This window comes from Rhinichthys klamathensis, unplaced genomic scaffold (genome assembly GCF_029890125.1).
Source record: "Rhinichthys klamathensis goyatoka isolate OS25496 unplaced genomic scaffold, OSU_Roscu_1.1 h1tg000254l_1, whole genome shotgun sequence".
NCBI lineage: Eukaryota > Metazoa > Chordata > Actinopteri > Cypriniformes > Leuciscidae > Rhinichthys > Rhinichthys klamathensis.
Window position 1 is genome coordinate 3,228,788 of NW_026606776.1, and position 13,792 is coordinate 3,242,579.

The window sequence follows — 13,792 nt, forward strand, 5'->3', positions numbered from 1 at the left end:
ATATATTTCAATAGAAAATTATTATTTTAAATTGTAATGATATTTCACAATATTTCTGTATTTGGATTGAATAAATGCAGCCTTGGTGAGCAGCATACGTGCTTGCTCACCATTAAAAAACATTTTAAAAAAACTTACCGTCCACAAACTTTAGAATAATGGTGTATATCTATCACATTTTGTTTACTGCGTTATTTACTTTTTTGTACTAGGCTACTTTTGTTGCCAGCAGGTCAGCTCCATAATGCATTCTTCTAATGCATGTTTGTCACCACTAGATGCCAGCACTGATTTATTCTCCTTTTATCTCTCCCTCCTTTTATCTCTCCCTCGGCGGGGTTTTCCCGTTTTCCTCACATTTCCATGACATCAGAGGTCACTGAGACGCATTAATGATATCTAAACAAACATTTAATTGCAGTAAACCAGGCAGCGTGTAAGTGACGGAAAGTGCTGACGTGATTTATTTGTGTTACAGTTGAATAAACTTGAATATGGATAAGGCCTTACATTGCTTTAATTAACATAATTCTATCTTAAGAGATTCCTCAGAAGAGAGTGTATTTTGGTGGATCGACACAAACGTATTACTAAGTTGTTCCAGTAGGCTAATAAAGAAGTAGCTTAAGGCGATACTGTGTACATATCAGTTGTCCAAATTTGCTTTTTAAACAAAGAAACGTTTGATTTTTCCCTTCAAATTTCCCTTCTTTCTTATACTTCACCCGACTTTTTTTTTGCTTCCTAATTAGTCTTTTATTGAAAGTTAATTTGGCCAATCTTTGCTATTATTATGAAGGCTGTATGTTATTTCATAAAACACATTAATGTTGCCTAAATTAGCCTAATGTGAAATCCTCTTTTTGTAAGTTTATTTTAAACTGTTTATAGGAAGAACGCTGTCGAGATTGATACCAACAGGAGTAGGCCTATTTCCAGCACCACGGACAGTCCCAAATTTACCACACATGCGAATAAGCACTGAAGGGCCGAAACCATTTTACTATTAGCCTACTATCGTTTGATACGTTAAAATTTTGCCATCGTATTTTATGCATAAACGTTTTTTAATTGATAGATCTAAATCACACTGTAATTGACCTGTCTAATTTACTCGCAGCCGCTCTTAAGGTCACTGTCATGGAAATCCTACGTGTTGTTTGACGTTTGCGGATAGCGATCCGTGTGAACTGTGCCCTCCTCCAGGGCTTCTCTCGCGCAACACAGAGACCGTTTCCTCGCGCATCTCCTTGCACAGTGTCGCGCGAGGGCCCCTCGCGGAGAGACGTCACTGCTGTCAGTTTGTGTCCGTTCGTCACATTTGGTGGGTTTTAGTTCGATTGAGATGCTGCTCCAAGCAGAGCGCCTCGTTTTCTCGTCTTTCGTTTTAAACAACGACTAACGGCGAAGACCAAAACGGGAATGAATCACGGAAAGCGACAATCTAGCGGTGGAAAGAAGGAGAAGACGTCGCCGGAATGATCCCCAAAGAGACCCGTTTCCTCGCGCTGCGCTCGTGAAGCTCATTCAAAGGATTCAAAGGGGCGCGCGATCGAGCGGCTCTCGCGCACAGCCTGCCCTCAATCATGCCTGTGCGACGAGGTCACGTCGCGCCACAGAACACATTTCTCGGGATTATTATCCGCAAATTCGAGGGTCAAAGTGAGTGTCACCTTCCAGATGTTGCAGTAATGTTTGTTTACTTCATTGCAACAATAAAAGCTGCATGTGGGGCGATTCGGTCGCGGTTAGTGTGACCTCTAAATAGTGAGAATTTACCTCCACGCACTGACAGTACAACTTGTTTAATCCTTTCTCCGATATCCAAACTTAGAAATTGATACTTTGATTTATTAGTGCTGTACTGTTACCGTTTCTCATTGATGTAAACATTGATTAGTTAAGTGGTTAACAGCGCAATAGATTTTGGATAGTGTTTGGACTCTTTCTCCATTAGACGTTATAGGGAGGAAACTGTCCATTAATGTTGTTCAGTGTTCGGCTGACATCATGTCAGCATTTGAAAAATTTTCCGTTTGTGATGTGTTTGAGTGTTAATGTTTACTCGCACTACCACAGGCACTCAGTTGAGTTGTCCACTGCCAAAACTCTTACTCTTCCATGTGTTACTGTCTCTGCTGTTTTCTCTCAAACAAAACTGTTATAGAAGGACCGTTTCTGTTAGACAACATGGAGGACACAAGCAAGCATAAAGGTTTTCTTTTGACTAAAAATAGGCGTAAGGTGTTAGCTTGAGACCGTATTGTGCGCGTCTATACATTTGGTGACATGACCATATGTGCAAAATGTTCCTTAATCAGGAATATTCAGGGTTCAGGTAATCTCAGTCAGTGTTGATTTCCAGATTTGATTTAAAATTTTGAGAATTGAAAAGAAATGTGAACCACTTATTTAATCTTGTTATTCATACTATTTGATCTGTAAATCTGTTTAAATAATCTTTATACTCATTTCAGGGTTTTAGGATTGCATTGCCATGGTGATACATTGGGAAATTAGACATAATTTTACAGGGTAAAAAGTTAATAAACAATTGTGTTTTCACACTAAAATCATGCCAACAATGCATATTGTGTTTATACTTTTGAAACAATTAGACCTATTCACTTCTAATGTACTGGGGCTCGCTGTAATTCCGATTTTAGTTTTTTTTTTTTTTTTTTTTAAACAAAAAGACATACAAAATGTAACCAGCATTATGCCACAAATTCTGTTGATTGAGATTAACATAGTGAACCCTGGATATTCCTTTAAATTGTTCCATACTTTCATGTTTTCTTGATGCAGTGAGGTTTATTTCCATCCTGCACGGATGGTAGGTTTATATTAGTTGTGTACAAATGCTAAAACATAGATTGTGTTGTTTGTGCTAATATCCTCATTAGTTTGAATGGCAGAATAGCAGTTTGTCAATAACCATAGTGTAACGGCAGAGAATTTGGCCTAATTACTCAAATTTACAGTCCTACATTTTCTCTAAAAGCACACACTGCCAAAAGCACAAGTGCTCCTTTATAAAAGCTTTAAGAATGGTTTTCTATATCCTTTCACCTCAGCTCCCTTTACACGCTTTCTTTATCCAAATAACTCTTTTCTGCCCATTTCTACAGACAAGAGATTTGTCATAGCAAATGCACGCGTCCAGAACTGTGCCATCATCTACTGCAATGATGCCTTCTGTGAGATGACCGGGTTTTCCAGGCCGGATGTCATGCAGAAGCCGTGCACCTGCGACTTCCTGCATGGACAGCTGACCAACCGGCATGCTATTGCGCAGGTAGCACAGGCTCTCCTGGGCTCGGAGGAACGCAAAGTGGAGATCACCTACCACCGCAAGGACGGTGAGTGTGTGAGCTTTACATGTTTATAGTAGTTCAATGAACTTGAGAAAGTCTGTGGGTTGAGTTTACTAAATGTTACTCTGTACATTAATGTTTTGGTTAAAAAATAACCTCCGGTTAACTCTGGTGCTCTATGCGTGTCAGTCAAAAATTATAGTTTTTTTAAATTTATTTTTTATGAAATGAATGTACTATATTTTAGTTTGATTATGCTTTTTATTTAATATTATGTATTTCTAGGGGATTTTATGGTACTTAATTATATGTACGCTGTATTTATAATCCATTTAATCACGTTTTGAGCGTAGACCTGAAAATTTAATTTCTAATTTAAACTGTCATTAATCTTGAATGCTTTAGAGCACAGTGTTGATCAATGACAGACAGGAAGTGAAACATGTTTAAAAAAAAAAATTGAAATTCCATTCGGTGATGCATTTGCGGAAATGCATTCAAATCGTTTAATGCACAGCTAGCCGTGGATGATCTTGCTTATAACATGGTCATTTGTCAACATTGACAACTTGAAGCTGTTATTGATGTTTGCAGTGCAATATTTGACTGGAAGGGTACAATTGATGGTTATTTTAGTCAGTTACGGTTAGATCGAGAGATAAAGTAGTGCGTAAGATTACATTTATTTGGATGAATGAATTCTAGCATTTATTTGAATTAATTATCGAGAGAGATGAGAGATGCGTACCTGCACCTTTTCAGTGTCTCTCTCTCTCTATTAACAACGAATCTGTGAGTTTAATTACTTAAAATAGCGATGTAACCTGCTTGTTGCTGAGAAATATAATCTAGCGATTCAGTAGCAAAGCTATTGTCTAAAGCTAAAAGTCGGAGGGCGGCGTTGATAAGTTTTTGTGCTCCTGAATGTTTCTGTGTGTGCGAGTAACGTATGTGTGTGTGCGCGCGCTTCAATGCAATTCTGTGCAGCGCATATAGAACGGTCTCTTGTAGTGAAAAGCATATGCACTTTTTTTTATTTATTAATTTTTAAAAAAAATTAAAAACATTTATTTATTAGGATTTTTTTTATTTCTTCTATAAGAAAATTGTGATTGTGTATTTACTAAATACACAAATGTGCTGTTCACACAGGCAAATTTGTTACGCATTTTTACTGTTAAGATACCATTCATACATCAGCACCAAAATACCGTTAAAGGGATAGTTCACCCAAAAAATGAAAATTCTGTCAGTATTTACTCACCCTCATGTTGTTCCAACCCCGTAAGACCTTCGTTCATCTTCGGAACACGAATTAAGATATTTTTGATGAAATCTGAGAGCTGGATCACTCCTCCATACTAGTCCATAGGCTTCTTCAGGGATTGAACTTGCCGGCCTCGAAAAGTTATTAAAGACATCATTAAAATAGTCCAAGTGACTACAGTGGCTCAATCTTAAGTTTATCAAGCGACGAGAATACTTTTTGTGCGCAAAAACAAACAAAAATAACGACTTTATTTCAACTATTCATTTCCTTCTCTTTGGGCCTCTAGTCAGTTAACGTAGTGTGATTCCGTAGAGCTACGTCACACATAGGCTCACTATTGGCCGACGCTGGTCATGTGCGTGATGCGTGTGACGTACAACAACAGAAGTGTACGCTGTTACACTAGTGAACTGACTCGAGGCCCACAGAGAAGGAAATGAATAGTTGAAATAAAGTCGTTTTATTTTTGTTTTTTTTGCGAACTATACTCTCATTCCTGCGTAATAATCAAGAAACGTCACTGCCGTACCATGAGAGCAGCAGGCGTAATATGATGACGCAGCGCCTGAAAATAGGCCACCTTCCGTCAACACAACGGAACTATTTTCAGGCGCTGCGTCATATCATTACGCCTGCTGCTCTCATGGTACGGCAGTGACGTTTCTTGATTATTACGCAGGAATGAGAGTATAGTTCCTAGCCATATCAGCCTAGAAAATCGCAACTTTACATTTTCCGTCGGTCTTAGTGCACGATGTAACTACAGAAGAGTCAAGTTTTAAATAGGAAAAATATCGAAACTCTTTGGTCATTTTTTTTTTAGAAATGCTAATGGTCTTGTCCACTCCAATGATGTATGCTAAGCTATGCTAAAAGTGGTACCGCCAGAACCGGAGATCGGCTGAATGGATTCAAAAACGGTAAAACTCAACAGTTTAACTCTGGGGGAGTTGTAAAATGAGCCTATTTCCAAAAAAAGTGGAGTATCCCTTTAAGACGCATTTTGAAAAACGTGGTGATCTTGCTTGAGACGCGGCACAATGGGCAAAGACATACAACTTACACATGTTTACACTGAAAAACAATTAAAAAGCAGCAGAAATTACTGTACATTGCATCTGAGCTTTATGATTGGTCCAAAGCAGTCTTCTTAAGTTAGAGCATCCTGATCTTGTACAAGTTCATACAGGTAGTCTCATGCTTTGTTTACAGATAGCATCATAGCATAGACCTGATTTACCAGTATTTTTTGAAAAGGCCTTATTCACATTGTAATTTACCAGTAAAGACTCTGTGTGACAGGGGCTATAATCTGCTTAGAAATTTACTTGGCATGTTATAGAGGGTATGCGTGTGACGTCACCGTCGGCCGGAGTGACTGCGGTCACGCCCACTGAGTGTCAAAATGACTGAGCCGGCAGCATTGGTTTTCAGCGTGAATGCCGCGAAAAACACACAAAACACATCTAAAACAGGAACTGTTGTAAACTACTCGTCCTCTCTCCTTGTTTATTTCTTTTCATTACGAGTCCCAACACTACAATATTGTATTGACAACTGATCAATTCAATATTTATCATCGTATATTCTGCATAATTGGATGTTTGTAAATAAACACTGACAAAAAACTACACAAGTTTTAGGGCTGGACAATATGATAATATATATAACATTGATATGAGTGATCACCTGGATTTAGACCAATATTGTATTTATATAAAGCATTCACAGGCAAATTTGCTTTATGTATTTCCCCGGCGTTGAAATCAGGCACATATAAATGTCAGGAAACACGATTCCTGGCTGCATGTCAATATCCATGGATCACTGGATCTTTGGTAAGTTGTAAGGATTGGAACACCTATATCGATTCCAATCTTTAGTTTAAATTGATAATCGTTTGTTTTACTCACTTTTTCACAGTTTCTCCTATTAAATCCAGTCATGCAGCAGCTCTTTTGCCACTTGGCTGAGGGGGGCGTGTTCCGGCGGAAACAAAGTGACGTCAATACATACCCTCTATTGGCAAATCAAGCAAACACAATTGTTGCAAAATAAAATATAGCTGGTTCCTCTATTCATATATAATTTTTTTAACTGTCGAGTCAGCCAATTAAAAAAAAGAAAAGAAAAAAAGAAAGGAGAGAGTATTCATCAGGATATATAGGGCATTTTCCTTTGAGAGAGAAAACAAAACAAATGTCCTCTACATTTGACAAAATTAATTGATGAGTGCCTGGAGATGATATTAATTAATACATTATTTTACATTATAACATTTCAGGTCTGAATCTGTTTTTAGAGCAAATGCTGAAAAAGTTTTTTTCCCGGCAAGATCATTTCTTCAGCATCTAGCATATTGAATCTCTTGTACAACCAAGCTTCCTTACAACAGAACAAACAGGCGCCCTGTCCACCCGCTGAGAATTCTCTCATTCAGTAATATATTCAACTCAATATTCTTCTTATTCTCAATATTCTATACACTTCTTATATTCTCCCCATCTCTCAAAAGTTGATTCTCTAAAGAACTATAATAGGAGGCTTTATCTGCTTGTGCAAACTTGTAATAGTGCATTATCCAAACAGGATATAATGCATTAGAGCCATCATTTATCATTAATACTCTTTAAAAATTCAGTAGCAGTTTAAGAGTCTTTTTAATAGTTTCTAACTGAAGTGCTACATTTCATTCATACAATCCTGTCAATCATAATGCTAGCAGCATAAAAAGCATCTGCAATTTATCTGACATCCCTTCTCCATAATAAACTCCCTGGCTTTTCTTCATAGTTATGTCCCAGGGGGAACTTTGAGCTACTGTTTCTAGACCTCACTTTATTGTCAACAAAATCTGTCAACTCTGTTCTGAATGCCTCTTAGATATTATAAGAACTAATTGACAAGTCATTACGCTGGTTTCCACCCTAGAGACCGCATATAAATTCACTTCTCTCTCTGAGGTGTAAATGAGGCTGCTCTCCTCTCGCTGAGACACAGCACGTTCTGGACCTACTCTTTATTTATTATTGTGATTTTAGTGGCTTCTACTGTGAATGCATTAAACTGTGAACGATGAGCAGGTGCGTGTAGAACGCCTCTTCTTTTTTCATCCTTCTATTCAATTACTTATAAAACAAAATAAAGATTAAAATTAGAGTTTAGTATCCTTATGTCTTTTAAAAATCTTTGTAAGCTTCACTTGTTTATATGTTTTTAGAATTTCATCTATATGGACTGGTGCATTTGTCTTATCCTAACGGAAGTTCTATTATAATGTATATGTATGTATATCCATGTGTAACAGCTTCTTGAACAAGACATTTTTAGGGTGGGGCTTCATTTTGTCCATCAAGAATTGATTGGATCATTGGATGGTTGTGGTTTGCTATTGCTTCAATCTTATGTGAGTGACAGATTGTCCCATTATGGCGCAGTGAGAAATGTCTTATCAGTTAATAATTACTCATAATCGTTATTTTGATTTAAATCTGAAAGGGCACATGAATTAAGAAAAAGTATGATGTGCACTGCATAGTTAAATAATTTATAATAAATACTGCAATATTCCATTAAAAAACAAACAAACAACAACAACAAAAAACAGGAATTGTCCATTTTGATTTAATGGTGACTTTAAGGCTTAATTAACCACCGAAACCAGGAACGTGTGTCTTTTTGAAACTGGATGTCATGTAACATTCAAAATTATTCACTTTTAAACTAAACATAATCTGTAAGTGAAAACCAGACCCACAATCTCACTTAATTTCTATTTGAATAAGACAGTTTATGGATGGATAAAGCCTGCTAAACTTGTTACATTTGCTATATTCATCACACAGTATTCATGAAAATTAAGTTTTGAATGTCAAATTGTGAGTGAAAATAAATTTAAGACAAATTACATTTAAAAAATCATTTTGCTGCTCTTATTGCATGATCACATAAAAAATATCAGCTAGCATATTTCAGTTTAAATCTAGCTAATTATCACTCATTCAGTTTAATATATAAATTAAATTATAATACTGAAGTAAGAAATTATTGAATTTGAATTTTGCACAAAATATTGTACAAATGGTCTTGGAAAATATAACTTTGAATACTTTATGCCATTGTGCATATTGAGCCCTATATATATACAGTAACACAGTTTTTTTTTATTAGAAAGGGGTTCTTTGCTGAACCTGTAAGTTGCTGCTAAAAAAAACGGAATAACCATTGAGTGTGTGGTCATATTAGATGATCCCACCCCACTTATTCCATTACACACACACACACACACACACACACACAGTTAGGTGCTCATGAGAATGGGTCATGCCTTATTTAGCATTTATATTGCAGTAGAATGTGATAGCCCTGCATAATTCTTCTGAGACTTCCTGTCTAAGCTTTGGTACTATTATCCTACACTGCTGTCTTGGCAAATTCCCTGCTGCAAAGGATTTCATTCAACAAGAATAAAATAAATAATACAATTCAGCTAAACCCATTTCTTGCAGCATTTTTGCATTCAGCTTTTGTACATTTTCATGTTGCAAATACATTATACACAATCTACCAATAATTATCATGCTTGGTAGTATTCAGCGCACGAAGGAGGACGTGGAACAGGAGAGTAATGACAACAGTCTGGGGTAGGCAGAATAGTCTACGGGGGAGTGGAGGGTGGGAGGAGCCAGGCGCAGGAGGATCCAGATTGGAACCCAGAGTCCAGCCAGGCCGATGCCCCATGGTGGAGTTAAAGGAAGGGAAGAGCCATGGTGGAGATTTGGCTGTCAACACCAGGGGGACAATGGATGGAGATGGAGCCGCTGGAGGTGGAGACCCAGGTGGAGCTGACTAGCCGAAAAAGCCCACGTGACATCGATGGCTCTGGAGACCGAGGCGGAGGCGCCGCAGCGAACGTCCGAGGTGGAGCCAGGAAGCCAGAAGCTTGAGGGCGGAGCCAGTGGGCCCAAGGACCAAGGCTGAGCTGGAGGGAAGACGGAGCCGGATGGAGCTGAAGGCTCAGGCAGGACGATGTCTGACCAAGGTGGCGCCGAAGGGACGAGGGAGCCGGGTGGAGAAGCAGGGACAATGGTTTCTGGTGCAGCCGAAGGAGGGAGGAGCCAAGCCAAAGCCGATAGGTCCACAGGCTGAGGTGGAGCGATGGGTTCAGAGGCTGGAGGCGGAGCCAGGGGATTATCTGGACTACATTATACACAATCCTCTCTTCAGGGTGCTCTTTTTGTTCTGTATGTAACATTTAACAAATTGTGGTTTCAACTCAAGTCCTTTATAAGCTGTTCTTGAATAAGTCAATTAGTCTTTTAAAAACAAATAAATTGAGAATGTGTTAGCAATAGCAAATACACTCATTTATACACCTTACTAGTACTTGCCTTCAGAACTGCCTACATTCTTTGTGACATTGATTTAACAAGGTGCTGGAAACATTCCTCAGAGATTTTGGTCCAATATGACATGATAGCATCATGCAGTTGCTGCAGATTTGTCGGGCACACATCCATGATACAAATCTTCTGTTCCACCACAACCCAAAGGAACTCTATTGGGTTGAGATCTGGGGACTGTGGAGGCCATATGAGTATAGTGAACTCATTGTCATGTTCCAGAAACCAGTTTGAGATGATTTGAGCTTTGTGACATGGTGCATTATCCTGCAGGAAGTAGCCATCAGAACCGTGGGTACCGTGTGGTTATAAAGCAGTGTTTCCCCTAGGATTTTTTTTCAGGGGGGGGGGGGATGCTAGTGTTGCGGAGCGGGCGTGTTACGGATACGTGGTGTAATTTTTTTAGCAATCAAAAAGCATGTCTAATTAATTGAAATAGTGTATTATGAATCATTAAACGTATACAACATTTAAAAAGAAATATGAAAAAAAAATCACACTAATTCTGTGTTGTGTTTTTCTGGTAATAAAATGAAGACATAAAACACAAATTTTATCATTTATCATCAATTTTAATCATATGAAATTAAATAAACTTTTTGTCAAATAACGTGTTGCACAATGAGCTTTACTGTTAAAATTAAAACATGGATTATTCCTTAAATTCAGTTTTGATGATAATTTATTTGGATTAGTGTTAGTATTATTACATTGGGACATATCTAAATTCTACTGTACAACGGTAATATATTTCTGTCAAGTTAAACCGAACTTTTATTTTGACGGGTTGCCGTGAAGACCTTTTGAGTTTGTGTGTTTATGTCATAATGATAGTTTTTCTCAAATGAAGCGGTTAAATGATCACGAAGTGACTTTCGGAGTGGATCTAGAGCCTGGAGAGGATGTTTATGCATTTGTGTCTTCATATAGGCCAAAAAACAGCGCAAGCGTCACACGTGCTTCAGTGTGTGTGTGTGTGTGGTAACGTTAAGTGAAACTGCGCGTCGGCTGCACCATTCATTCACACAGAACAAGCAGGATTCGTATTTAAATTGTCTTTGTGGTTTAATATCCACACACTTGTCTACATCGCGATTTGATTTCAAGTGTATACTGAACTGCTTTCTATTTATTCCTCAAAAGATTGACAAATTCCATGAAATTCCGCGTTAGATACAGATACAGAAATTCCGCGTTATACAGTAAATTTCTTTTTTATGACTGGATTTCGTCAGCAATTTAGGGGGGGGCGGGGGGTCGTTTTGGGGGGGCGGGCCGCCCCTCCAAAACAATGGTAGGGGAAACACTGTAAAGGGATGGACATGGTCAGGAACAATACTCAGGTGGGCTGTGGAATTTTCAGTTTTTGTTCAATTGCTTAAGCACAATAGGTTAAGTTAAGTTTCGGCTGCAGACTAATAACAAACACATAAATGCATAACATTACAAGTTTATGTAGGATATGTTCATGAATTAGATTAAGACAAGGCACATTTTGTAAAAACAGATGTACAATAAGTGATGTCTGACGGATCCATGACCGTCATGACGACGATGATAAATTGAATTACAATAACCACCGAAAACACACTGAATCATGACCGCTACTGAATACCAACCTACTCTGCACTAAGCGAACACAGAGCCCGGCAAACGACTCCCCCTCGTGACGTAATATGACGCGATGTTGAAAAAAAAAGCTGCAGGGCACTAAATGTGTGCCCTTATGTCTTGCAAAACTATTAGAAATACTGCATTAACTTTTCATATAGTATTTTCATACAATGTTATATATTAATTTTGAAGAAGAAAAAAAACCCCTGCAATATGCCCTTTAAATCAGCTTTCTTGAGCATGTCTACATGTCTAAATGCATTGAATTGCTGCCATGTGGTTAGCTGCACTGTTAGACATTTTAAAGGGCTTATCTTACAAGTCTTGTCTTACCAATAATTATCATGCTTGGTAGTATTCAGCGCACGAAGGAGGACGTGGAACAGGAGAGTAATGACAACAGTCTGGGGTAGGCAGAATAGTCTACGGGGGAGTGGAGGGTGGGAGGAGCCAGGCGCAGGAGGATCCAGATTGGAACCCAGAGTCCAGCCAGGCCGATGCCCCATGGTGGAGTTAAAGGAAGGGAAGAGCCATGGTGGAGATTTGGCTGTCAACACCAGGGGGACAATGGATGGAGATGGAGCCGCTGGAGGTGGAGACCCAGGTGGAGCTGACTAGCCGAAAAAGCCCACGTGACATCGATGGCTCTGGAGACCGAGGCGGAGGCGCCGCAGCGAACGTCCGAGGTGGAGCCAGGAAGCCAGAAGCTTGAGGGCGGAGCCAGTGGGCCCAAGGACCAAGGCTGAGCTGGAGGGAAGACGGAGCCGGATGGAGCTGAAGGCTCAGGCAGGACGATGTCTGACCAAGGTGGCGCCGAAGGGACGAGGGAGCCGGGTGGAGAAGCAGGGACAATGGTTTCTGGTGCAGCCGAAGGAGGGAGGAGCCAAGCCAAAGCCGATAGGTCCACAGGCTGAGGTGGAGCGATGGGTTCAGAGGCTGGAGGCGGAGCCAGGGGATTATCTGGACTAGGCAGAGCTGGTATCCTGAAGATCCAAGGCAGATCCTTACTGAGATGTGTTGGAGGATATGCAGAGGGGCTGAAAGGAACCAGCGGAGGCGGGGCTTAGGAGCTGAGTGATTTGGGAAGAGGAGTTGGGAGAGGGAGGCTGGGCGGGCACTCAGGAAACATAGGAAACTCTAGGCTGGGCGGGATCAGCCGGGGAAAAGGAAACTCTATAGGCTCGGTGGGACCAGCAGGGATTGAGAGACAGGGGAATTACCTCCTCAAAAAGTTCCAAACACTTTCCAGATGCCAGGCTATACTCATCCACAGCGACAGGGTTGTGGGCGGGCCTTCCCCCCATGCCCTCAAACTCCACAAGCGGCACACAGTTGCCCCTTTTCCACCAAAGCATTTTGAGAGCCGGTTCGGAGCCGGTGCATACTCGCGAACCAGTTCTTTGTGTTTCGACAGCCAAAGAACCGGTTCTCGGCCAGGAAAATTGGTTCCAAAGCGGCACCAACTCTTTGCTGGACTAGAACCGTTGTTTTACCACGTCATGCTTACGTCGGGGGCTGGGGGCGGGTTACTGTGAACAACAACACGACGGGAATGGGAAAGCTGAGACGTATGGCGACATACACAGTGACGTAACGACGTCGTTCGCTGGGCTCTCTAGTCAGTGGAAAAATAAACAGGTTCTGAGAAGTTTCGCAAGTTGAACCAACTTTGAACCAGCACCAGTTCCGAACCAGTTCTTTTTTTGGTGGAAACGAGGTATGTGTGACACACAGTGTTGCCTGCGCACGCCCTGGTCAGAGACAGTGGCTCAGGCTCCGGGGACGTTCTCTCATTCCATCCTCATTACAGGCTGGCACGTAAATACATAATCATGTTTCGCTTTGTCCCCTCAGTCGCGTTGAATTTTCTCCTTATCGTAAAGTTTGAGAGGTCTATCTATTATGGTTTTCCATGTTCGTAGAGTTAGTTTGTGGAGTAAATATATTGGCTATAATCTGTGTGTGTACACGGCTTTTTAAAAAATGGTGGGTTCTGGTGTTTTGCGTGTGTTTGGCCAATCAGCGCACACTTACATCACTGGTTGTTCCTATTGTGCTGGGTTAGACCCTACTCTGAAGTAGGAGCTAATTTAGTTCCCCCACAAGGCGTTCCTAGAACTAAAATCGTTCCCAGTTCCTGTGGTGCAAACACGCCAAAAAGCAGGTATTTCCACCATCTAGGGACTGTG

The 13,792-nt window shown here is 40.2% G+C and overlaps 1 protein-coding gene across 1 annotated transcript in view; it reads left to right on the forward strand.

Annotated features, from left to right (window-relative positions):
- Positions 1 to 1,185: 1,185 nt before the first annotated feature.
- kcnh7 (potassium channel, voltage gated eag related subfamily H, member 7) overlaps positions 1,186 to 13,792 on the forward strand; it is an 84,793-nt gene continuing 72,186 nt past the window's right edge. The window contains exons 1-2 of the mRNA XM_056267122.1: positions 1,186 to 1,662; positions 3,132 to 3,362. Coding sequence (XP_056123097.1) covers positions 1,587 to 1,662; positions 3,132 to 3,362 — 307 coding nt within the window. The 5' untranslated portion in view covers positions 1,186 to 1,586. The remainder of the gene's footprint in view (positions 1,663 to 3,131; positions 3,363 to 13,792) is intronic.